At 38.8% G+C, this 27,295-nt stretch overlaps 3 protein-coding genes across 4 annotated transcripts in view; all 3 read right to left on the reverse strand.

The window, feature by feature from the left end:
* Positions 1-3,196, reverse strand: part of kcnh4a (potassium voltage-gated channel, subfamily H (eag-related), member 4a) — a 52,422-nt gene extending 49,226 nt beyond the window's left edge. Inside the window, exon 1 of the mRNA XM_083567322.1 lies at positions 2,596-3,196. Coding sequence (XP_083423448.1) covers positions 2,596-2,671 — 76 coding nt within the window. The 5' untranslated portion in view covers positions 2,672-3,196. The remainder of the gene's footprint in view (positions 1-2,595) is intronic.
* A 1,440-nt stretch (positions 3,197-4,636) lies between these two features.
* The window catches only part of hcrt (hypocretin (orexin) neuropeptide precursor), a 99,054-nt gene continuing 76,395 nt past the window's right edge, over positions 4,637-27,295 (reverse strand). Inside the window, exons 1-2 of one of the 2 annotated variants that reach the window (XM_083567452.1) lie at positions 8,243-8,295; positions 4,637-5,243 (exon numbers count right to left, since the gene is read on the reverse strand). In XM_083567452.1, coding sequence (XP_083423578.1) covers positions 4,830-5,243; positions 8,243-8,272 — 444 coding nt within the window. In that variant the 5' untranslated portion in view covers positions 8,273-8,295 and the 3' untranslated portion in view covers positions 4,637-4,829. Of the gene's footprint in view, positions 5,679-8,242; positions 8,296-27,295 lie in introns of those variants that run through there. The other variant, XM_083567453.1, reaches the window with a different exon arrangement.
* LOC310740506 (inactive phospholipase C-like protein 2) overlaps positions 14,579-27,295 on the reverse strand; it is an 86,004-nt gene continuing 73,287 nt past the window's right edge. Inside the window, exon 6 of the mRNA XM_083567323.1 lies at positions 14,579-15,857. Coding sequence (XP_083423449.1) covers positions 15,645-15,857 — 213 coding nt within the window. The 3' untranslated portion in view covers positions 14,579-15,644. The remainder of the gene's footprint in view (positions 15,858-27,295) is intronic.

Here is a 27,295-nt window from a genome sequence, read left to right on the forward strand (position 1 = left end):
GATGTATCAAGTACCTGTTTTGCATTTTCCCTCTAAAATTACAAATTCAAATCTTTTTCCTGGGAGCACAATATTAAATAATATACAGTATAGTTCTCAACAAAAGCACTTAAAAATGCAAGAAGAAATGTTGAAATAATCCGCAGTATTCACATTTCTGATGAAGATGTGGTTGCTTTTATCTTTTATGGATTCTATTTTTTTAAATATATGCAAAAGAAGAAGAAGAGAACATCCAATCAGATTTTGGATTCTTTCTTCCCCCAAAAGACAACATGTAGACTACCAAACTTTTGTTTTGATTCTATCTTCAAGAAAGAGAAAAAAAGAGAGAAGCAGATGAGAAAAAGACTAAATGGACAAATAGGGTCACTGTATGGTCAAAAGTATTGTGGACAGCCAATCATAAGACCCGTTTGATCTTGTTGAAGATCCTGTTCCAAAAGCATGGCATTCTTCTCCATTCTGCATCACTCCACTAGACCTTTTCATGAATGGCTGTGGGGATTTGTACAAATTTTGTCACAAGAGCATTGGTGAGGCCATGTTTCTTGTTTTGCACACAGGATCATTGTTATGCTTGAACAGGTTTGGGCTTCTTAGTTTCAGCAGTGCAAAATTTGAATTGAAATCACTATAGCAAAGTCTATACAAAGACATTCTAGACAACCATGTGCCTCCAACAATGCGTTTGGTGTAGAACCACATGGTTGATTTAGGGGGAAGAATTCATATTTGAGGTCCATCACACTACCACATAATCTGAACAAAATCCTCCTTAACATAATTAAATCTAAAAGGCAGTGAAGAGGTTTATATTGAAGCAAAGACCCACCTTTAGGGACAGGACGTTTATATCCTACCATTTAACTGCAAAAAAGATCACTAACAAAGATTATTTCATTCTTCAAAAATCCATTGAAATAGAATAAATAGCTGCAAAACTTGGAAAATAAACACAAAATGTAAAATTTTCACTATTTCAGTGGCACTTTAAGTGCTCTAATATGGACGAAGAGAAACAAAACGCACTGGAAACACACAGCTTTGAGGTAAGTGTTCTGTCTGTTAGTATTGAGTCTTTTTTCTTGGTTGTCTGCGGTGCAAGTGTCAGTTGCAGGCTTCTTTGAAAGAATCTTGTAGTGTTCCCTAAAGACAAGCTGGAGTTTTTAAAGTAATATTACAATCATTTATTTTCTTTTGTGACTGATATTAGAGTCTTGTTCACAGGCTTAGAAAGCTGGTCTCACATGGTCACTTTGCTTTTGTAATTTTTGTGTGATATGGTGTTAGTTTGGATCTTGAAGGCACTTACTATTCATCTATGGAAGATTATTTTTTTCAGATGCTTCTGTTAACACTCATTCATTATTGTGTTTTTTTAATTGGAGCTCCGACTGAAAGGGGTGAAACAGAACTACTGAAATAAGCAGTATTCACAAACCCGAAACTAAATGACTACCTTTCAAAACCGCTCTTTATAATAAAATTTCAGCGGCATCACGAAGGAAGTCACATAAGAACCTAAACAATTGTGGATGCTCTGTCTATAGTGCCATGTTTAACATTTGATATTTCTTTTCTATATTGAGAGAATGGAAAAGAATCTTATTAAGTTACATAAATGACATAATGAATGTAAATTAATTCACAATTAGTCACATAAGTGTAAGAAAAATGTTCTAAAAAAAATAGTGCATACATTAGACATGTGCATACAGCTTTTAAATATATAACATACAGTAACAAATCTGACATCTAACCCAAACTGTTATCGTAAAGCTGAAGGCACACAATTGTAAAGGTGTCCGCAAATTTTTGGCAATAAGTGTATATAAACTACTGAGGTTTTGTTACACTGATGTCTAACTATATGCAATCTATCTATCTATCTATCTATCTATCTATCTATCTATCTATCTATCTATCTATCTATCTATCTATCTATCTATCTATCTATCTATCTATCTATCTATCTATCTATCTATCTATCTATCTATCTATCTATCTATCTATCTATCTAAATCTGGTCTGAGGTAATTTGCCATACAGAGAGCAGAAAGGTGCAATTGTGAAGGAAATGATGAAGTTATCGTTTTTATTGTTTTGTTGGGTTTTTTTTTTTGTTATTGTCCAAACAAGTGAATTTATTATACTAACACTACATTAATTACTACTATAAACAATTGGAGAAAAAAAAGTAGTTAATTTTTATTTCAAGAAGAGATAGCTGGTTGTGTTTTAGCCCATATAACAAGTTTTACCCAGAACCCTAAAAACACTCGATGTAAAACCTTCATGGAACCTCAGAGAAGATAAAAACTGAAAAGTGCAGCTAGTTGTTCATAAGACAAAACAAAACAGACATTTTTACATTTCTGACATGACTTGGTCTTACAATAGTTTTTTTTTTTTTTTTTTGCTAACAGTGATTTGTTATTTAATGACTATTTCTTATTATACTCTCATTCCTAATCTCATATCACTGCGTCCTTTATCAATAGTATTAATGCAAATTATAATCACTTCCTTAAAAAGAACCTAAAGGTCAGAGGTCAGGATGAACATAAACACAGGGATTAGTGCGGTACTCACGAGTGCCGTCGAAATGCTTGGCGATAGTGTCCAGAAAAGTATTCTGGGGGGCCAGGAGCCCCTTCATTACAGGCATTGCTTTGATCCACTTCTAAAATCACTCCAAGAAAAGCAGAAAAAAAGGAGTGAGGGGAAAATTGTGAAAAAAGACAGAGAGTGCCGGTTAAGAGATGGCTCTTGTGAGAAAGGAAGCTGGATTATAAGTGCTGATCCTTCCTGCAAGGTGCGTAGATAGATTTGCTGATTCGGATCAGCTGTCTTCATCCAAGATGCCGTTTGATTCAGTTTGTGCTCATATAATTCTCACTTTGTTGCCTGGACATACCCTGGTCAGTGTGAGGGGAAAAAAAATCCCATTTCTTCAATCTATTTGACTTCACTCTCTTTTACTCCGTTCTCAAGGCTTCAGACTGCACATGCACTTCACCGAAAGAAAAAAAAGCTCTTCTAATCTTTTCCTTTTTATTCATTTGGACATTCAGTCTTCTCCCTGCAAGTCAGAGTCTCCTCTGCGTTTTCTTTAATCAGCTTGATTTTCCTCGACTCTAGCTGCAGCAGGTGTCCACTCAGCATCCCTCCAATGTTCAGCATCTTATTTAACATTGGTACCTCTTCTAGCATTCTCCCTCCCTCCCTCCCTCCCTCCCTCCCTCCCTCTCTCTCTCCCTCTCTCTCTCTCTCTCTCCCTCCCTCTTTCTCTCTCTCTCTCTCTCTCTCTCTCTCTCTCTCTCTCTCTCTCTCTCTCTCTCTTCTCTCTCCCACCCCCTCATTTGTTCTCTAACATACTCATGCTCTCACATTCTCTCAGTCTCTTAGCTATCTCTCCATTTCATTCTGCTTTTCCTTCGCCTATTGCCTTGTCAGTCTTTTAATATTGAAATCGCTCGCAGGAAATAATCTAATTTCTCTATAAACCCCCCAGAAAGATCACAAACAATTACAGTGATCCATTTGATGAGGTCAAGACCCCATACACCACAGCAGTCATACATGATATGCGCCCCTGGAGCAAGGAGGGTTAAGGGCCTTACTCAAGGGCCCAAGAGTGGCAGCTTGGCGATACCGGGGCTTGACCCCCCGACCTTCCGATCAGTAATCCAGCGCCTTAACCACTGGTAGTGCCGGCTGTAATTCAAATCGGTTTCTATTATTGCACTCGTTTTCATACAAATTAATTTCTATAGCTGAATTCACAGGGAATATATAAGGGCCCGCCATATTTCCTTACCCTAAGAATAAACAGATAAAATCTAAACATGCTGATCTAAATAAAGTCTAAATATTTAATGAACATGTATAACAATTGATCAGTTGAAGAAAACATTCAATATATTTTTTCTTATTTAAAGAGAAGCTGCTGAGGGAACATCTGTTTATTGCTGTTACAAAAGACAATAAAAAAATATGTTGACACTGGACCATGATGCCTGTGCGTGCTTGTTGAACAAGCGTCCATTCTTTTGAAAAGGCTTCTGGGAAGATTAAAAAAAAATGCTGTAGGGATTGTGCTTAATCAACTACAAGAGCATTAGTGAGGTCTGGGCGATTAGGCCTGGTGTGAAATCAGGCCTAGATTTTCTAGTTTGTTTCAGTGCGGTTCTTGGGTTGAGGTCAGAACTTTGTGCAGGCCAGTGCACAGTGTAAAGTTTTCCCACACATGACTTGACCAATCGTGTCTTCATGCAGATGACTTCGTGCACAGAGGCATAATGAAACAGGCTTTGACTTTGTAGAGACAAAGATGATTTTGTGCGATGTGAATATTGAAAAATTGCCACAGTAGAAGTGGGGGGATATTGGTATATGGTGCCACAAGCCCAATCCAAACTCTAGTGAGCACTACCAAGTTGCATGAGATAATTGGACAAGAGCATCTGCTAAAGCCGTAAGTGTAAATAAAACATCAAATGGGGAACAAATGTGGGATTAGATGTTCACAAAGTACATGGTCACAAACTTGTCGAACATAAAATTTGTTAGTTTATTTAATAAGGAACAGTTAATGGACAGATATTGGTTCTGCAAAGTTAATGATACAGTTCACAAACACACCGATCCCTTGTTCAATTCATTTCTCTATAATATGGTAAGTAGTCTATACAATTTGATACAACTCTGCCATCTTGTGGCTGCATGTAAAATTACACGACGGACTGTAATAACGAAGGTGCTATAATGCAATGCATATGCATAAAATATTCATAACAACAGCTGAGTGGATTCCGAGTGGTGTTTTATGATCGATGCATTCCTCGTGTTTCCCTGTGTGCAGGTTGCATCAGGTATTTCAGAGGTCTTTCGAGGTCCAGGTTGAGGGCTGTGTGCTCGGAATCGAGGCTGCTCTCGGCGACTCTCTTGCCCATAGTAAGGATACCTGCAGCTTGATTGCGCGAGCTGTGCAGGAACTGCTGCAGTCGGTCCTGGTACCGGGTTTCGGGCGCTTTGCGCTTGCCGAGGGTGAGGATCCCGGCGGCGGCGTCGCTGCTCAGGCGACCGAGATTACCGTCCGGGTCGGTGAGGTTCCGGTGTCCGGCGCGGCACAGCAACTCGTAGAGCGTGCACTGGTGCGGCTTGCGCGCGCAGCAGCTTGTCGTCATGGCCTCGGCGTCGCAGGTGAGCTGGACCAGCAGCGCGAGCAAGAGCACCTTCTGCTCAGGTGAAGGACACAAGAGAGGGACAAACAACAAAAGTCAGCTTGCTCCAAACCATGGCTCAAAGACCTGGACTGTCTAAATTCCTTCAATCTTAATGATTTATGTTCTTTGAGCTGATTATCACACCCATATACACCGACCAGACATAACATCATGACCTCCTGCCTAATAATATGTTGGTCCCCTTTTGCTTCTGATCAGTCCTGACCCGTTGAGCATTAACAGCATTAACTTCTTCAGAAATTTGAGCTACAGCATCTTTATCTGTTGGATCGGACCACACGTATCCTTCTGACGTGCATCAGTGAGCTTCGGCCGCTCATGACCCTTTCGCAGGTTTAACACTGTACCTTCCTTGGACCACTTTTGATAGATACTAACCACTGCAGACCAGGAACATTCCACAAGAGCTGCAGTTTTGGAGATGTTCTGACCCAGTTGTCTAGCCAGCACAATTTTGCTCTTGCCAAACTCGCTCAAATCCTTACACGCGCCCATTTTTCCTGCTTTTAACACATCAAACTTAAGGACAAAATGTTCACTTGCTGGCTAATAAATATATCCCACCCACTAACAGGTGCCCGTGAAATTCACTTCACCAGTCAAATTGTTATGTCATAATTTTATGCCTGATCCATGTATTGTTTTTTTTTTTCTTAAAAATCTAGAAGGACAATTGTCCAAAATGTGTTTTAGCATTACAATGTCCCTTCACTGGAACTAAAAAGAACAGGCCCAAACCTCTTCCAGCTTGAAGACCCCGAAACCCCTCAACCTCAATGTTATTGTGGATAAACGAACCCAAATTCTGAAAAATATAGTGGAAACTTCAGATGGCGTTCAATGTACAAGTTTAGTGCCTATAAGTTTGTTGCTTATAAGTGAGCCAGTGGTGACTGAGGCAAAAAAAAGCTCCCTGAGATGGCATGAGGAAGAAACCTTGAAAGGAACCAGATTTAAAAAGGAACCATCCTCATCTGGGCGACACTGAATGTCCATTCATTTCAGTTGCATCTTTGGGGTGAAGTATTCAGTGCTGGACCCTTAAATACAGAACTGTTCATGCAAACCGTGGTCCTGAGTCAGTGTAGCAGACTGTTGGTATTAATTACAGATTAATTACAATTACTTATACAAACTTTTCGATTTGTAATAAAAAATGACACACCGTCTTATGAATAAACCATGTCTAACATATGTTACACAAACCCAGTGGATTTAAATATGTTTCAAAGAAATATTCCCACTGGCTCGACTAAGTGTTCAAGTGTTGTGAATACAGTGGGTGGTTTGATTTGTTTAGTTGTACATCATTTGTAATTGGTTTGTATTCACTATTGTAAGTTTTGGCAAAGAAGAGTTATAAACTCAAAGTATATATAAATATATAAAATTATAAATAGTTTGCTAAATTGGCTTAGGGCTAAAATTCCCATGAACAGTTATGCTTTCACTTGTCAATCAGTGAACAGATGATAACCTCAATATTGATGGAATAATGAAAGGACATTCTGTGTCACTTACTACCACATACCATCTCAGGGTGTTTTTCCTTACCACTGCTGCCACTGCTGCCACTATAGACATATATATATATATATATATATATATATATATATATATATATATATATATATATATATATATATATATATATATATATATATATACTTGTGGAGGGTCTTAGAAAATCCGTGAATTTTGGAAGCAATGGTACCTTAGTGAATTCATCTAGACATTATGTCACTTTAATACAATAATGTGTTCTAAAAGATTTATGACATTTCTTAGTGAAAACATAGTTTGAAACGTTATTCCTAACATTCCTGAATCCCGCTGCAGATCAGTTAGGTTCCTAACCCTAACCCTAACCCTAACCCTAACCCTAGAACCTGCAAATGAGAACATGCAAATTTTCCGAGCCGCAAATTATCAGCGGTTGACTATATATATATATATATATACAGTCTTTATATACACACATTCTATACATTTTTTGTTTCTGAATTACACTGGAGTAAATGCTGGATATAATACTTCCCAGTGCACAGGCAGGAGCACACATAAGAAAAATACAGTGTCAAATAAAATTGTCAAAAATTCGGATTGTCAAAAGCACCATCCCTTGAATATATGAATTTTTTTTATTAAAAGGATTAAAGCAACAAAAACCTTAATGCTTAGAATAAATTACTATTTTAACACAAAAGCATTCAAGGTTTAATAATAAAAAACCTCCACTGTTCTGAAGAAACCAACATTCAAACCTGTTTAACTTTACTACAGTGTCAGTGTCCTAATAGGAGCAGCCGAAAGAGGAAGAAGAAGAAGAAGTCAGTGTACATATTTATATCTCTGACACACTCGCATCCCACCTTATAACCCTGCTATTATGTAAAAGCTTATTCTTATTCTCATTCTTATTATTATAATTTTAAGCTTATTTAATAGGTTAACTGATAGACTCATAGAAAAGCATCAGTAAGCTGTAGGCATGGACCAGTCAGAACCTGGTCTCGAAACAATGAACTATTTTAGAATTTCAGGTTCTTGAAATATGGATGATGTATCATGAGGACTTTTAGACATTTTATTGAAATCTACATAAAGTTTATTTTTTGTCAGATTGGAGCAACTTTGACCCTTCAATTGTTTTCTATTTAGTAACTCTGTGATACCCTAGTTTAGTAGGTTGCTAAAATACTGCCACATGAAAAGTACTGTATAGAAACATACATTTTTATATTTGTTACATATAGAAATGCTAATGTGTCCTTTGTTAGGGAGACACACTTTTCAAATGGTTAGACTTTTTACCTCAGAGTGTGGCTTGCATAACAAACAAAACAGAATTTTATAGACGTTGTGTCTGGTTCCTTTCAGAAACCCTGCCATCAAATAAACAACTGTAGAATAGACCTTTCACCTTAAAACTCTACCTTTTTAATGCATATCCCAGAACTACAAGTGTTAGACATGTTTGGAAGTCTTACCTTAGCCAAAGCCGCACCCGGAAGTCTCATTGCGCCTCTTTGCTTGATTTGGACATGTGCCATTCTAGAGTAAGGGCTCTTAATGATCTCTGTGTTCATGTGAAAATCAGAATTGTTTATATACCATAGCATCTGCGTATTGCTGACGTAGCCTGATGAAATTTTCCCTAACATAAGCCGAACACCCGATCCACTACTCTGGCCCATTTCCTTTATTCTCACGCTGCTCATTTAAGAGCTGGATTGTGACACTGTCAGGATGCACTCAGTGTTTTGATCATTAACAGGCTAATCGGCATGCACACACTTCAGGTATCCATAGAGCTTCATGAAGACTTCTGAGGTGGAATTTTGTTTGCTTTGTTAACACATGCCATTGAGTCTGTGATTAGCACTAACAGGGGCGAAATGAAAGAAGATAGGAGTCATCACACAACTGAAGAAGCTAAAGGGTAATGAGGATGCAGGGATGCAGGGTGCTTTTGTCTGCGTTAGAGATTTGCTCATGTTAATGACTGCTATATATCGCTCTATTGAGAGTTACCACCTTATTCTAATCATGCGCTTTCACAGGCATCAACGTGTACGTGGTTATTTTCGTATAGTTCACGTAGATGACGTGAACATATTCTAATGCTCGTAAAAAAAATGTATGCTATTTGTTCTGGTGGGATTAAGTCTTCACATTACAAATATAATCTTCACTTGAAGATTATATCTTTATATTTTTTAAATAATCAAGATATGCTTTGATAGAATCTGATAATGGAGTTATTTCCAATCCTTATTATACAGATGCAGAGTCTCCCAGAGTTCCGCTGGTTCAACTTGTGATTTTTTCAATCTTAAGATGACGATAGCAATATGTCAATATTGTACAAATATTTAGGATTTCGTGTGGCAGGCAAACATAGCAGCATATGTACCTCTGTCCACTTGAGAACCAGCACTCTTCCATGTGCCCAGTGCCACATTCATATATACTGTATAGTTTTTACAGTATGATACTTAAAACTGCTTTGTTTTGCAAAAATATGAAAATTGCTGTTCTGATAAATTATGTTCTATAATTTTTTCAATTATTAATTAGAGTAAGTTTGATCACAGTATACTACCCCATACCGATGACCCTTTTTTAAGACTCCTGGGTAGGCTAGGACACGTCTAGACTTTTCTAAATATTCTAGATTTCGGGGTCATGGGTGCGCATCTCCATCATAAGTCTGGAACTACCTGTATATAACAATATTTAGCTTCCAATTTGGTATATTAAATAGAGTCCACCTCAAATCTTTTATTAAAGCCTCCACATAGTCTACTTTCTACAAATAGATATTTTCTTAATCATGATGCTTTATAATACAGCCATATATTTCGTTTTTGAATTTGTTTTATTATTTAAAGGAATATTTGATCTTAACCACAGAAATGGTTTTTGCAAATTTCCTGAGTCATAAAAGATGGGCGAGTGTTCAAAGACTGTTTAGGAGGTGTTTCAAAGTGTTAACAGGTAACAAAAGGGGGCAACAATAAAAGAAAAAAACCATGCACTCGCACACTTTACACTCTCCTGCAGTATTCATGCAGAGATTGTGACACTTTTCGCGCGTTGCATGTTGCAGAAAAGCTGCATCACGAAGAAAGCGAGGGCTTTGAGGTGTCTCTGTAAAATGACAAGCTGTATTATTGTCTTTTTGAATCTTAGGTTAGAGAATACAAGGACCATAGTGTGGGAAGGCTGGTTTATAGCTCTTTATGGCTAATATATACTATAAGTGGCAACAGTGGGTGTTCCAAATTATGAAACTATATACAGATAAAACATGTTTCTTAATGAATGAAAAATGATCAAATTTGGCAAATTGCTGTGGTATAAAAGAAATTAAATCAGACCGTATTACACCACCCAGTTGCTGATTTGTTCTATATATTATGTCTCCAAAAGTTTGCAGACACCTGACCATAAGAGCCGTATGTACTTTTTGAACATCCCAATCCACATTTAGTCACTATTTGCTGTTATAATAAACTCCAATCTCCAGGGAATATGTTCCCCTAGATTTTGTAGTGAGCTTGTGGAGATTTGTGATCATTCACCCACAAGGGTGTTAGTAAAGTCAGGTAGTGATGTAGGTGAAGTGAGGAGGCCTGGGGTGCAGTCTGTGATCAATTCATCACAAAGGTGCTCAATCGGGTTGAGGTCAGAGCTTTGTAGCAGGCCATTCAAGATCTTCCAGTCCAATCAAGGAGTGAAAGCATACTACTGCTTCCAAAGACATCCTATACAATCGTGTGCCTACATGTGGTAACAGTTTAGGAAGAACCACATTCAGTTGAAAAATTTAAGTGTTCCAATACTATTGTCTGTATATATATATATATATATATATATATATATATATATATATATATATACAGTGAGGAAAATAAGTATTTGAACACCATGCTATTTTGCAAGTTCTCCCACTTAGAAATCATGGAGGGGTCTGAAATTGTTATCGTAGGTGCATGTCCACTGTGAGAGACATAATCTAAAAAAAAAAATCCAGAAATCACAATGTATGATTTTTTAACTATTTATTTGTATGATACAGCTGCAAATAAGTATTTGAACACCTGAGAAAGTCAATGTTAATATTTGGTACAGTAGCCTTTGTTTGCAATTACAGAGGTCAAACGTTTCCTGTAGTTTTTCACCAGGTTTGCACACACTGCAGGAGGGATTTTGGCCCACTCCTCCACACAGATCTTCTCTAGATCAGTCAGGTTTCTGGCCTGTCGCTGAGAAACACGGAGTTTGAGCTCCCTCCAAAGATTCTCTATTGGGTTTAGGTCTGGAGACTGGCTAGACCATGCCAGAACCTTGATATGCTTCTTACAGAGCCACTCCTTGGTTATCCTGGCTGTGTGCTTCGGGTCATTGTCATGTTGGAAGACCCAGCCTTGACCCATCTTCAATGCTCTAACTGAAGGAAGGAGGTTGTTTCCCAAAATCTCGCAATGGCCCCGGTCATCCTCTCCTTAATACAGTGCAGTCGCCCTGTCCCATGTGCAGAAAAACGCCCCCAAAGCATGATGCTACCACCCCCATGCTTCACAGTGGGGATGGTGTTCTTGGGATAGTACTAATCATTCTTCTTCTTCCAAACACGTTTAGTGGAATTATGACCCAAAAGTTATATTTTGGTCTCATCTGACCACATGACTTTCTCCCATGACTCCTCTGGATCATCCAAATGGTCATTGGCAAACTTAAGAAGTGCCTGGACATGTGCTGGTTAAAGCAGGGGAACCTTCCGTGCCATGCATGATTTCAAACCATGACGTCTTAGTGTATTACCAACAGTAACCTTGGAAACGGTGGTCCCAGCTCTTTTCAGGTCATTGACCAGCTCCTCCCGTGTAGTTCTGGGCTGATTTCTCACCTTCCTTAGGATCATTGAGACCCCACGATGTGAGATCTTGCATGGAGCCCCAGTCCAAAAGAGATTGACAGTCATGTTTAGCTTCTTCCATTTTCTAATGATTGCTCCAACAGTGGACCTTTTTTCACCAAGCTGCTTGGCAATTTCCCGGTAGCCCTTTCCAGCCTTGTGGAGGTGTACAATTTTGTCTCTAGTGTCTTTGGACAGCTCTTTGGTCTTGGCCATGTTAGTAGTTGGATTCTTACTGATTGTATGGGGTGGACAAGTGTCTTTATGCAGCTTACGACCTCAAACAGGTGCATCTAATTTAGGATAATAAATGTAGTGGAGGTGGACATTTTTAAGGCAGACTAACAGGTCTTTGAGGGTCAGAATTCTAGCTGATAGACAGGTGTTCAAATACTTATTTGCAGCTGTATCATACAAATAAATAGTTTAAAAATCATACATTGTGATTTCTGGATTTTTTTTTTAGATTATGTCTTTCACAGTGGACATGCACCTACGATGACAATTTCAGACCCCTCCATGATTTCTAAGTGGGAGAACTTGCAAAATAGCAGTGTGTTCAAATACTTATTTTCCTCACTGTATATATATATATATATATATATATATATATATATATATATATATATATATATATATATATATATATATATATATATACTAGCTGAAAGTACCGGTGCTTCGCTACGGAAGGCAGAACGCTAAGCAATATGGCAATAAGCAGTAAGCACTGAGCAGGACTGGATGATCAGAGATCAGAACGTAACGTCAACAAATAACGTACTACCCCTTTGTAGTACCGATACAGGGCAAACTACTGTGAAAATAATTTTTATCGTGCATCTAACATCTAATAAGAAACAATGTAGTAAGTTTCATTAGGATCCGTAATGTTATTTATAAGAATTTACAATGCGTGAGAAATCGCGTTTTTCGCGAGTAAGCCCCGATCCAGGGCGAATTTTTTCAAAACCCTTTCTTAGTGAGCACCTAAGACCCAAGAGGAAGGTATGTTTCAAATTTCATTGCAATCCGTACGGTGGTTTTTGAGATTTCGTGATGAGTGAGTGAGTCAGTCAGTGGTATTTGAGCTTTATATATATATATATATATATATATATATATATATATATATATATATATATATATATATATATATACAGTGAGGAAAATAAGTATTTGAACACCCTGCTATTTTGCAAGTTCTCCCACTTACAAATCATGGAGGGGTCTGAAATTGTCATCGTAGGTGCATGTCCACTGTGAGAGACATAATCTAAAAAAAAAAATCCAGAAATCACAATATATGATTTTGAAACTATTTATTTGTATGATACAGCTGCAAATAAGTATTTGAACACCTGTCTATCAGCTAGAATTCTGACCCTCAAAGACCTGTTAGTCTGCCTTTAAAATGTCCACCTACACTACATTTATTATCCTAAATTAGATGCACCTGTTTGAGGTCATTAGCTGCATAAAGACACCTTTTTACCCCATACAATCAGTAAGAATCCAACTACTAACATGGCGAAGACCAAAGAGCTGTCCAAAGACACTAGAGACAAAATTGTACACCTCCACAAGGCTGGAAAGGGCTACGGGGTAATTGCCAAGCAGCTGGGTGAAAAAAGGTCCACTGTTGGAGCAATCATTAGAAAATGGAAGAAGCTAAACATGACTGTCAATCTCCCTCGGACTGGGGCTCCATGCAAGATCTCACCTCGTGGGGTCTCAATGATCCTAAGGAAGGTGAGAAATCAGCCCAGAACTACACGGGAGGAGCTGGTCAATGACCTGAAAAGAGCTGGAACCACCGTTTCCAAGGTTACTGTTGGTAATACACTAAGACGTCATGGTTTGAAATCATGCATGGCACGGAAGGTTCCCCTGCTTAAACCAGCACATGTCCAGGCACGTCTTAAGTTTGCCAATGACCATTTGGATGATCCAGAGGAGTCATGGGAGAAAGTCATGTGGTCAGATGAGACCAAAATAGAACTTTTGGGTCATAATTCCACTAAACGTGTTTGGAGGAAGAAGAATGATGAGTACCATCCCAAGAACACCATCCCTACTGTGAAGCATGGGGGTGGTAGCATCATGCTTTGGGGGTGTTTTTCTGCACATGGGACAGGGCGACTGCACTGTATTCAGGAGAGGATGACCGGGGCCATGTATTGCGAGATTTTGGGGAACAACCTCCTTCCCTCAGTTAGAGCATTGAAGATGGGTCGAGGCTGGGTCTTCCAACATGACAATGACCCAAAGCACACAGCCAGGATAACCAAGGAGTGGCTCTGTAAGAAGCATATCAAGGTTCTGGCATGGCCTAGCCAGTCTCCAGACCTAAACCCAATAGAGAATCTTTGGAGGGAGCTCAAACTCCGTGTTTCTCAGCGACAGGTCAGAAACCTGACTGATCTAGAGAAGATCTGTGTGGAGGAGTGGGCCAAAATCCCTCCTGCAGTGTGTGCAAACCTGGTGAAAAACTACAGGAAATGTTTGACCTCTGTAATTGCAAACAAAGGCTACTGTACCAAATATTAACCTTGACTTTCTCAGGTGTTCAAATACTTATTTGCAGCTGTATCATACAAATAAATAGTTAAAAAATCATACATTGTGATTTCTGGATTTTTTTTTTAGATTATGTCTGTCACAGTGGACATGCACCTATGATGACAATTTCAGACCCCTCCATGATTTCTAAGTGGGAGAACTTGCAAAATAGCAGGGTGTTTAAATACTTATTTTCCTCACTGTATATATATATATACATACACGCACACACACACACACACACACACACACACACACACAAATGAATTAGCTAATCAGAAATTCTTGAATGTATAAGAGCTGAATTGATGAGTGCAAATAAAAGACAAGAAACAATTAGTTTTGGTGCCATTTCACTTTTTATAATATATTATGGGCTTAATGAAAGAAATCAAACAAGGTGTTATTCTGCAGATGCCAAAACACCCTATTTGGCCATTGACCTTTTGGCCTATTTGTATTCCAGTGACATCTTGACTATGGGTACAGCAGGACATACTGTAATTATAAAACAACTGCAATAGTAATATTAATACCTACCCACAATACTTACAGTAGTTATTACAATAGTCACTTTTTTCACATACAGTGTGAATTGTTCCGAGCTAGACTGTAAAGTGTCCTTTAATTTGTTCTAAAATTATTGACTGGATTCATTCACAATGTCAATTATTTGCTTGTGTGAGTGTCTGTGCTGTAGATCTTTTTTTTTTTTTTGTTTTACTTTGAGTTCAGTCTGTCTCAAGTTCAATTCCAGTTCAAACACTATAATCAGGAGTATCAGGACGCACAGATAACACACCCTCACACACTGGGAAAAAAAACCCTGGATAAAAGTCCAAAGGACAGAAATATAAACAGAAAATAAAATCAAATATTAATGTGTGTATCTTTGTGTATGTATGAAATGGAACATCTGTGTGCCTGCCCTTGATTTATTTCATTCTTTATTATATTTATTTCTTCTTTTAAGTATTATTACTCTTATAAAATTTATGGGACATTCCTAGCATTTGCAGCTAGTACGCTTTCTAGACTTCCAATGATGGAAACTCGCATTCAAGATTTCAGGTTTCATTCTGGATTAGGATTAAGTGTTAGGTTACAGTGCGAGAGGCTCAGATTCGAGATTCAACCAAAGTCGAAACAGTAACATAAAGCAGACATTTCCATCGTGTCATTACCTCAGAGCTACCTCGGTTCTTGGCTTTCCACTCGTCTAGCAACTAGCTGAAGAGACGGAACTCTAGACCAGTCTGTACAGACCTGCTTTCTTCCACTGCTTCTACAGCCATTTTCCTGTGTACTTCTGTGCCCTCAAAGACAAGGTCTTTCCAAGGTCACCTTTTCTGTCTTGTTTTCTCTGTCTTCGTCTTTCTGTCTGTCTATTGCTCAGTAGGTATATATCAGTGGAGGGTATTTGTGTCTGTGTTGGGGTAGTCAGTCTCAGGGATGGTGTGTAGGGCTCCGGGGGCCCGAGGGTAAGGAGGCAGCAAAGGCGAGGCCGGTGATGTGGAGGCTCCGTTCTTGGCCAGGCCACAAGAATGAGCGGCGTAGTGGATCTGCTTCAGAGTGTCCATCGCCTCGGATTTGGCGTGCTTCAACAGGTCCGCTTGGCCCTGAGACACAGAGGGACAAATATTTAGTCATTTTTATATTTACAGGTGTCAAAGTTAGTGTTTTTTTTTATAGATTTTAATACCATTCTGGGAAAATAATCAGTGATGAGGTTGTGTGATATGGCCCCTGAAACCCCATGAATTACATTGGCCCCTGATCCCACTGTTGCTGTTGCTTTGAGGTCCTACAGGAATATCATACAGGATGGACACACACACACACACACACACACACACACACACACACACACACACACACACACACACACAAACCTCTATAATCAGTGTATATATAATATATATATATATATATATATATATATATATATATATTATACATTACATACATTAAACTATATGGACAAACGTATTGGGACTTTTCCAGCACATTTGAACAATATGACTGGGACACCTGACTTTTCCTGCTGTATGTGGTTCTTCCCCAAACTGTTACCAAGTTGAAGGCACACAACTATATATGATGTCTTTGGATGCAGTAATGAATATTTCCCTTCACTTGAACTAAGAGATCCAGATGTTCTCCAGAATGACAATGCCCCTGTGAAAAAATCCAGCTCCATAAAGATATGCTTTACATGAGTTGGAGTGGAAGATCTTAAGTGGATAGATATATAGCTCTGACCTGTACCCTACTGAACACCTTTGCGATGGGTTGTAATGCATTGTGGCTGAATGAGCACCAATCTCTACACACAAATCTAGTGGAACATCTTTCTTGAAAAGCAGAAGTAATTGTTCAGTTCAGTTCAGACAATGGACATTGTCGCAAAACAGCTTTTACAGAGATACAAGAATGTTTGAACGACTGTGGCAAGGAAAAACTCCCTGAGATGGTATGAGGAAAAAACCTTTAGAGGAACCAGATTTAAAAGGGAACCTCATCCTCATCATAGGTGACACTGAATGTCCATTCAATTCCATTATAACAGCAAGTAGATTTAAAATGCAGAATGAGGTTCTCAGAAAGCACAAATGAGAATCTCATTTTCTGGTGTGTAGAAACATTTGTCCTAATATTGCCATATTAAAGATTCTACCATCCACTGTCGATTCCAGTTATGAAATTTCATCTTCGTATTTCATTATTCTCGAGATGTAGTACCTGCCTTTTGCCTGCAGGTGACACTGCAGTACAAAAAAATTTGTGTTTGGACCGCAACACTAACTGTTTTAATCGTCCTTCAAGTCCTTAATAAATCCTAGTTGCAGTGCTTTCTGGGGATCACAGAGAAGATGAAGAGATGCCAAGAGATGTACAAGGACAAAACAGTCATGGAAAGACATGCTGAGTGTGCTTCTGTGTGTGTGTGTGTGTGTGTGTGTGTGTGTGTGTGTGTGTGTGTGTGTGTGTGTGTGTGTGTGTGTGTGTGACTCAGTAAAATCTGTCCTTGAATGTTTCATTTGGCTTTGGATTAATGAATGGAGATGCCTGATCATATATACACACACACATGCACATGCACACACACACACACACACACACACACACACACACACACACACACACACACACACACAAAATCCTCCTTATAGAGGACACTGTGCCCCTTTTCACCATATCTATAGAAAGCATCTTAAATTCCGGACTACGACAAAACTAACTTTAGTCTTGTCTGTATGTTCATATGCTTTCAATGAGTGAGAAGAGAGGAGAAAAGAAAAGGAAAGGCCAGTTAAGAGTAAGGGTAAAGCAGTGAGGAGAAATTAGTCAACGAGTTAAAGATGAGAGTAGTAAAAAAAAAAAAGATCTCTGAGGAGAAAACGTGAGGGCTGTGAAAAAATGAAAAAGAACAAAAAATGTGGTGATAACAGAAAAGACTGAAGAGAAGTGAATAGAAGAAATGGGTGAGAAAGAAAAGAGAAGTGATGTGAGGAAGAAAAGTGAGATGAGAGATAAGAGGAGAGGATATTGGAGGTAGTAGAGTTGCTAAAAGGAGTGGAAGAAGATGGTGTGAAAAGCAGAGAAGAGAACGATAAGAAACAAATACAGTGAGAAAGAGGAGAGGGCATGCGCCTTTACCCTTGTAATAACTTAATTATTACCCCGCAATGAGGGGGCTATATTCCTGCTGCTGCTGTGTGGAGGTTTTATGGGCATGGGCCAGGCTCTGACCTAAATAAGGCAAGTCTTCTGCTAAAAATAAATCATATATTTTAAAAAGAGATGAATTATGCATGCAGGTGTGACGCACGCAGCTGGCGAAATGAAAAGACGCAGGCTGGACTTCTATCATTAAGACACTGTCTTCAACAATCCCTGCAAACCTTCCTACCCCATTCACACAGTCATAAGCACAGATGATGTTATCACGACTGGAACAAACAGAGCAATAGTGTTGGAATGCAAAGTGCTTCAAAGTGCTTCTGTGGACCAACAAACCAGCTTATGAATGATAAACACTTGTACCTGTGCTACACGGAGTGTCCTCACAGTGACGTATTAGAATATACACACATTATTCCGAATGGACAAGCAATATCTTTTAGTTGTTACAGGGCAAGTAAGCAGTCAGATATAAAGCTTGTGAGGCCAAGAAATGTTTAGTAATGTCCATTCAGTGTTCATTCCTTCATCCTTAGTTACTGCCTGGGCAAAGATGTTTTGGTTGAGGAACCGTCAAGGCAAGAATATGCACAGAATTCTGAAAGTTGTGGCATTTCTTTCTCTGGGTTTTTTCAGGGGCAGAGTGGAATAGTTTCAGGTTAAGTCACACCCATTTAAATTTTTCAATCCGAAATACAAATACGGATACAAATATTAATATCACTATAATATAATAATAAGTCACACTAAAGAGACAGCGATACAGATTGCTGCATTATATTACAACCCTAACACACAGACATAAATAAATACACACACAGAACTCCTTTGATTTCTTTCACGCTTTATCTGCCCACGCTTTTACTTCCATCACATGTCTGTCTTACCCACTCATACACTTTCCACTTAATTACTGGTCATGTGCTTGATGTACATGCAAACTATATTTCATTATTATCTCTATAGTCAAAGTCTGAAAATTAAAGATGACACCAGGTTCTTTCCGAAGTATGGAAAAACTGTGAAAGTCTTATTAATCAAGTGTGAACGAAGAAAAGAAAAACCACAATAAAGATTCATTTAACTCATACAAGCATATACAGGGTTAATCAGAACGAACCGATTTCATTACGCAATATTTTATTAAGGAAAAGTGATACAAAACTCCAGCCTAGTCACAAATATTATACATAAAATCAACTTAGATAACTCCTTTTTCAAATGGTCACCGACTCATTCCATGACGATGCTTGAGAACTGAAGCAATGTGTCATGATATCGCTTCATTCTTTTGGAATAACCCTGTTTAATGGCCTGTTTTCTCTTTGCTGTAGTCTAAATGGCTCTGCTTTTTTAATAACTTGCATAACGGAGCAAACGTAAAAGCAGAACCGCAGCTTCCTCTTCAGCATGGCATAAAACAGAGCGTGAAACAGAAAAACAAGCAGTACAGAAGCAAGATATACTTGCAGATAAGAGTGTGTAAACTACAGGGCATTTAAGTTTTCTTCGGGGTCATACTGCTGCCTTAGAAAATGTTTGTGCTGCAGCAGGCGACTAAGTAAACTGCTGAGTTTGTACATATAACTAAACACAAATGCATCTTATATAATTAAAATTCGATAAGGCAGTGGTGACTCGATGATTATAGTAGAGGTGCCTAATCTTTTTTGTATAAAGGGCTTAAAATCTAACTTGAGGGGCCGAATGTAAAATATTCCTATCACCATACTTCTTCTTTCGGCTGCTCCCATTAGGGGTCGCCACAGCGGATCATCCGTCTCCATACCACCCTGTCCTCAACATCTGCCTCTTTCACACCAAATACCTGCATGTCTTCCCTCACCACATCCATGAACCTCCTCCATGGCCTTCCTCTTTTCCTCCTACCTGGTGGCTCCATCCTTAGCATTCTTCTACCAATATAACTCATGTCCCTTCTCTGCACATGTCCAAACCATCTCAATCTCGCCTCCCTCACCTTGTCACCAAAACGTCCCATATGCGCCGTCCCTCTAATAAACTCTTTTCTAATCCTGTCCATCCTCGTCACTCCCAATGAAAACCTTAACATCTTCAGCTCTGCTACCTCCAGCTCCACCTCCTGTCATTTACTTAATGCCACTGTTTCTAAACCATACAACATCGCAGGTCTCACCACAGTCCTATGAACCTATCGCCATACTAGAGAGCTAAAAAATTTATGTGTGGACAATAAATAAAAGTCGAATACAGTTATATTCTCTACATTTAATTAAAATGTACATTTTCAGCTCAAAAATAAAACAAAAAATATTTGAAACTGGAGATGATCTGTGTCAATACATTTTTTAACCATATCTCATATATAGCCAAATTTAAAGGTCAGCCACATTTTAGAATAATTTTTTTTGGTGAGCCAGCCAAGAGCTTAGGAGGTCAGCAGAAATTCCAAACCTTAACAGAGACCATCCACCCTACAAGCTACACCCACAGTGCTTTTATAAAATCAGGTAAGGAGACACCTGTTACACTCAAAGTCTGTTTTAGTTCATCTGTAGCCTGAAAGGGGAGGCCAACCCCAGGGAGGGTAGAGGAAGCTGACCTCGAGTTAAAGAATCCTAAATATAACCAGAGAACAATTGGATGGGAAGAAGTAAATGTTTGTACCCACACGGGCCCAAATTAAGCATCATTGACTTTTAGGTTTTGGGCTGCTGGTCTAAAACTTGTGAGTACAAATCTTAGCACTATGCATAATGCATAAAAAAATCTGAAAAACATATCTAGTAAGAGTTGGCTTAGTTTAGAAGACAGAGCCTGTCAAACACCTAGTTTTTGATAATTTTTTATCACAATGTAACAGTAAGAAGATTTACTTTGACCAAACAAAGATATTAATATACATATGTTGAACTACTAAAACATCCTCCTTTAGCATCAATAACAGCTTTAAACATACTTGGATAACACTCCAGCCAACTGTTTGCTGTCTAAATAGAGATAATCCCAGAGATTGGATGTACGCTTCAGGTCATTGTCTTGTAGTACAGTGAAATTGGTTCCAAGCAGTCACAGACCTCGGAATTGCATGGTGTTGAAGTATGGAATGTTTACCTAATTTTCCCTTTACCCAGAATAAGTCTCCAACCTTCCCTGCCCCAAATCATTCTCAAACCATGAAGCTTCTCAGTCCATGCTTGACTGTGGGTGTGAGACAGTTTTGTTCTTCAATTTCTTCTGTTAGAGCGATCTATCCACATAGCTTTCTTCCAGTCATTTACTGCCCACTGCCTTTTACATAGTTTGTTGCATAGAAACAAAAAGGTCCCCTGGTGGTCTAGTGGTTAAGATGCAGCGCTCCCACCGCTGCGACCCGGGTTCGATTCCCGGTCAAGGAACCATCCCCAGCCACTCTTAGTGCCGGTCCCAAGCCCGGATAAATTGGGGAGGGTTGCGTTAGGAAGGGCATCCAGCGTAAAACATGTGCCAAATCAAACGTGCGGAGAATCCGCTGTGGCGACCCCTAACGGGAGAAGCCGAAAAGAAAGTTTGTTGCATAGAAACAAAAGGAACATCCATGTGTCTTAAAAACAATAATGAACAAGGTGTTTCCAAACTTTTGGTTTGAAGCCCACAGTGGTTGTTATTCAGGGTTTGGCTCTTGGGACTTAAACAAAATTATTTAGGTTACAGAACTGGGTGCATTCCGAAACTCGTTATTTCTTCTAAATATTTAAATCAGTGTCACTTGTAAAGTGATACAATAGTTAAATGGATAGTGGCGAATAAAACACTTTGGCACATGCTGTTAGAGGGAAATAATCAACTTTATAGTTGATCAAGGTGGTCTTGAGTTGGGTGTCACATTATCCTTTCGTAAAATCCTGATCATTTTATTATTCATATGCCACAGCAATTAGAAAATTACCATTTATTTTATTTTTTTTATCGACATGCGATTTTTTTTTTTTATCCATTTATAGTTTCATAGTTCAATATAGTTCGATATAAATATTGAGTTAATTTATCATTTATAAATATTCTTTTCCTTACTTTCTCTTAGATGTGTCCACATGCACACAGATGGGGAAAAACTCATAATTATAAAAAATATCAATAGAAATAAAAAATAAAAAAGCAGAAAACGCATTAACCATTTTAAAGCATTGACACTCCTTCCATAAATGTACAAAATAAAGATCTCCTCACAGAACAACTTCACTCCACATTCATCAGCAATGTACATTTTTCAATATGTTTACATGAGGTGTCCATCAGAGAATTCCCTGTGTTAGTCATTACCATTGTAACAAGAGCATATTACAATGAGCGCATGAATAAAAATTTGTTTTGCACTCTGAACTACTGTCAGAGCTGCTGACATAGAAAACTAATCAACTAATCTCACCTGAGATTAGAAAACTCATTTCACCATCTCTCAGCTGCAAGAAACCAGCAGTGCTGCTGTTCATGTTTTAAAGCCCATGTGTTAAACAGTTCAACATTGTAATGCAATGAAAGCGGCTTTTCATATAGAGAATGTAACATAGCACATACATCCAAATGATTCTTGACATCTATCCTCTTTGCTTGACCTTCCCCTGAAATCTGGCATAATTTGGCCTCAAACACCACACTTTCCTCTATGACCTTCACATAGACGCTCTCTATGTGACCTCCATCGATACTCTAACCACACCATACACCTCGTTTACACTCCCGCTCCTGCCCCAGGTTCTCTGACCTAAATAAATCGTGGCTTCTGATATAAATAAATGATATTTTGAAACATGAATTATGCATGCAGCTACGAAATACGCACATGTTGTGGATTGTGGAGAGGTGGCGTGCAGATACACACCAGAAACACACATGCACACATGTATACAACTTTTTTCCCATTGATTTGTCTATATGGTGTGTCCAAAACAGAATAAAATCAATGTGTGTCAACTGCTAATTGATTTAGTTTTACATTGCATGTAATTAAGCAATAACAGATGTGCTATTGGCAGCAGGTAATTACACTCAACACACTCTTAATATAGTCTCTCATCAGGTTAGAAAAAAAAAAAAAAAGTATATATATACATATATATATATATATATACATATATATATATATATATATATATATATATATATATATATATATATATATATATATATATTTTCTCCCGCTTATCCGTAATTCGGGTCGCGGGGGCAGCAGTCCAAGCAGGCCCTCGCCTTTGACTGCTGCCCAATCCTCACAGCACCGTCCCTTACGGTCCCTCCTGCAGGTGGTGAGCCCACAGGAAGGCGGCCCCACGTCACTCCGACGTCACGAACCTTGATATTTCCCTCGTAAGCGGGAGAAAATGAATGAATGAATGAATGTATATATATACATGACTATACAAAACAAAAAAAACAACCTTGGCTGCACTTTGCATTTTAGGTTTTTAGGTTGAATTAAGGGTTAAACATACAATCAAACTGCGCAAGAATGCACTTATATATAAATTGAAGCCACCTCATTTAGATGCTCTGGTTCTGAATGTTTTGATCCACGTGTCATTACAGTGTCCTAATGACTAAATGACATGACTTAAGAAGCAAAAACAGCATTAATAAAGCATATACATTTGTACATTCGGATGTGATTTTTGAATATCCCATTCCACGTTTATTCCCTATTTCATGTTATTATAACCTCCACTGTTCTTGGAAGATGTTCCACTAGATTTTCGAATGAGCTTGTGGAGATTTGTGCTCATTCAGCTATAAGGGTGTGAGGAAAGTCAGGTACTGATGAGCTGTAGGGAGTGTTACTGCTGTAGCAGTAGTAATAATGGAGGTCAGGTGTGGCTCCTGAATGACATCTAGCTGTAGAAAGCAGAAGCATAATCTCTCATTTCTCCTACTCCTCCGATCCTCATCCTCCTCCTCCTCCGCTATGCAAACTAGTGCCCACCAAATTTACACCAAACAAGACCACACTCCTAGCATAATTTCACCCCAAAAGCCTCTCAAGCACAAACTGAGCTAACCAGCTAACTAACCGGGGCTACTAAATAACCAACAGTCCTACCTGGAACACTAACTACTCGAAGAACAGGATGATGGGTGACTATGAAGGAGTTCTGCCATTTTTAAAACTATCCTGAAGGGAAAAAAAAATTTCCTCTAACAAGCTAAGGTATCAAGCAGCTAGGCTAAGGCGGCATGGATGACACAGGCGATTCAGTCCGGTGAGCGGAATTGACCACTGAAGGTGACCAGTCGACGTAGGTGAGGTGAGGAGGCTTAGGGTGCAGTTAGCGTTCCAATTCATCCCATCACTCTATAGCGGGTGATCTTCCGCTCCAAATCATGTAAAGAATATCTTCATGGAACTGGTTTAGTGCACAGGGGTATTGTCATGCTGGTTTGGGTCTCCTAGTTCAAATGAAGGAAAAATTAGATGCTACTGCATCCAAAGACATTCTACACAATTGTGTACCTCTAAGTTTGTGGTAACCGTTTAGAAAAAGGACCAAATATGGCTGAAAAATTTAGGTGTCCCATTAGTGTATGGGCAAACGTGCAAACGTGAGGTGGATAGAGGTCACATTCGTGTATTGGCGTGTATTGGTTTTAGCGTGTGATATATACAGTGGTGGACAGTAACAAAGTAAATGTAATTTGTTACCGTACTTAAGTCGGGTTTTTTTCTGTACTTTACTGAAGTAATTCCATTTGGGGAGACTTTTACTTTCACTTCTTTACATTTTCAAAATCAAATATCAGTCTTTTTACTCAACTACATTTCGCTAAATCAGTCGTTCCTTTTAATTTATAAGTGTATAAAAACAAACTGGTCAAGCACACAGCAATTCACCAATCAGGGTAGAAAAAATAAGTTTGCACGGTCGTGTCAATTATTATATCATGCCATGGTCAATGAACCATGTGTGCACCCACTGGCCGGAGAAGTTCCCTCACTCATACACTCAGAAAGGAGAGGCGGGGGCTGGGTGATTGGGTTGGTTAGCCATCAGGGTTTTCAGTGGGAGAACTGACGAGAACTGGAGTGACGTCATGTCAGTAAGGAGCGCTGAATCCCAATTAAAATTTTGGATGAAAAAAAACAGGTCTAAACCCTCAGGAGCCCAATTCAGAAAAAAAAGAGGAAAGAAGTATTGGTGGAACGTGCAAAAGATAAATGTGTGTATGCAGCTCTAACACTCATCTCATTATGAGGATAGTATAAGCTAATGCATTTAATGAAAAAGGATTATAACTGTATATCACTAAGGTTATACTGTGTTGCCTGATATGCTTTTACACATAGAGCCACAATATTTATTTTAGAAATATACTGTGTCTCTATTTTTACTCAAGTACATGCTTTGTGTATTTCGTCCACCTCTGGATATATAGCGATTCCTAGAAAGTGACTGACTACTTGGTATTGTTGCATATTAGAGAATCACAATCAGATTTATTGGCCAAGTGTGTTGACACACACAAGGAATTTGGTGCCAGCTGTTAGTGACTCTCAAAGTACAGACATAAATATCACTATACATTCACTTCGACTAGACAAGACAAAAACAGACTATACAAGACAATACAGACAATGTAACATGCACATACACACACAGGGGTGCAACTGCACATTTTCTGAGGGTATGGAAGATCATGGTTGGTACCCACCAGTTCCAAAAAAAAGGGGTAAATACAAGAATAAATACACTACATGCAATGCCCCCCCCATGTGCGTTGCCCCTGTGCACTGCATATACTATTTTTGCATCACTGCGCACACACACACACACACACACACACACACACACACACACACACACACACACACACACACACACACACTCCACTGTACAATTTCTCCCGCACCTCTTCCCTTCTCAATCTTTGAGGTGAAAACACTGTGTTCTACTTGCAACATTTCTCCACACCTTGATTTCATACATATTTACTCAGCCTGCTTCAGACTTTAGCACAGGCCTCCTGGATCAAATCCAAGAGAGAAAATATAGATTAATTTTTTTTTTTTGTCTCGTCCTTGATGCAGTGAAAACGATTGGGCAAAGGGATAAAGCGATAGAGATAGATAGGACAGGATGAAAAGTGAGTGGGAGAGTGGATTTGTGTTCAGATCAGTCCCAGCATTTTCTACATAACCTCTAAAGCATGCCCACACACACACACACACACACACACACACACACACACACACACACGTACGCAAACTTGCCGTGTGCTCTTTTGCATTCTGAATCAGCAAAGTTTCGTAAGTAGTGCTGACATTAAAAAAATACTTGGAAAACTTTCATTTTTTTTCCTGTAGCTACTTTGAGGAAAGCACTTCATGTGGCACCATGCAGCACAGGTACATCTTGTTCAGCATTCACAAGGCCCATTTTTCTTTCGACAGAAACACTCCACACTCCAACACGGTGCCACTGAGTGTGCTGCATGCTCCACTAGACTATAAATCTCAAACCCACTCCACACACACTCCAGCTCTGTCTACAACCTCCATCCATACTTCATCTTAAAAGCCTCATACCCCATTCCACTCTACCTTGCTATATAAATCCATTTATGCTTCCATATGCTACCGTATTATAGCCTCTATTCCCACTCGGTATCTCGATCTGTAACCTCCATCTCATTGTCTATATTTCAGCGCATGCACGCAAAGACATGATCTAAAACTGTGCAGTGATGCATATTTTACACATGGAACATGTTAATTTGAGCAACATAAACATGAGATTGTACACGCATGTGCTGCACAGGACACAAATTGTCTCCAACACACTTCTAACACTCTTCTTATCTGTAACTGGCAAAAGAAATAGCTCATTTATAACATGGTCTGGGTTGATGCTTAAAAAGTAGCTAAAAAACTGTATTGAAAATGGAAGACGTGTAATCTCTCCATTACCCTCATGCACACGCCGCTATTCCTCTGTGACCTCCATCACGCCATTCACCTCTTGATTTATGCTCCAGTAAACCATATCTAATTATCGCATTGACCTCATGTACATCACATGAACTCCAGCTACACTAGCGATGGCACACATCCTAATAGACATATCAACTGTGAAGAACCTCCAGACATGATCATTCTCATCAATCAAATAACTGAGCACACTGTTACACTCCATAATGTACACAATAAATCCAGCACATCACTAACACATCTCCCTCTCTATAACTTTAATCATTTCCTTACTAACATCTACTTCACTTATATACTGACTTCCCTTACATACTAGAACCTCAGTAATATACTACTTTAAAAGTCGGAGTGGAGGGGAAGTGCAGATAATCTGCACTAAGCAGTGCCAATTTAAATAATTAAAATCAAATGAAACTCCACTTAAAAAAAAAAACC

The sequence above is a fragment of the Silurus aristotelis genome (assembly GCF_946808225.1).
Source record: "Silurus aristotelis genome assembly, chromosome: 17".
NCBI lineage: Eukaryota > Metazoa > Chordata > Actinopteri > Siluriformes > Siluridae > Silurus > Silurus aristotelis.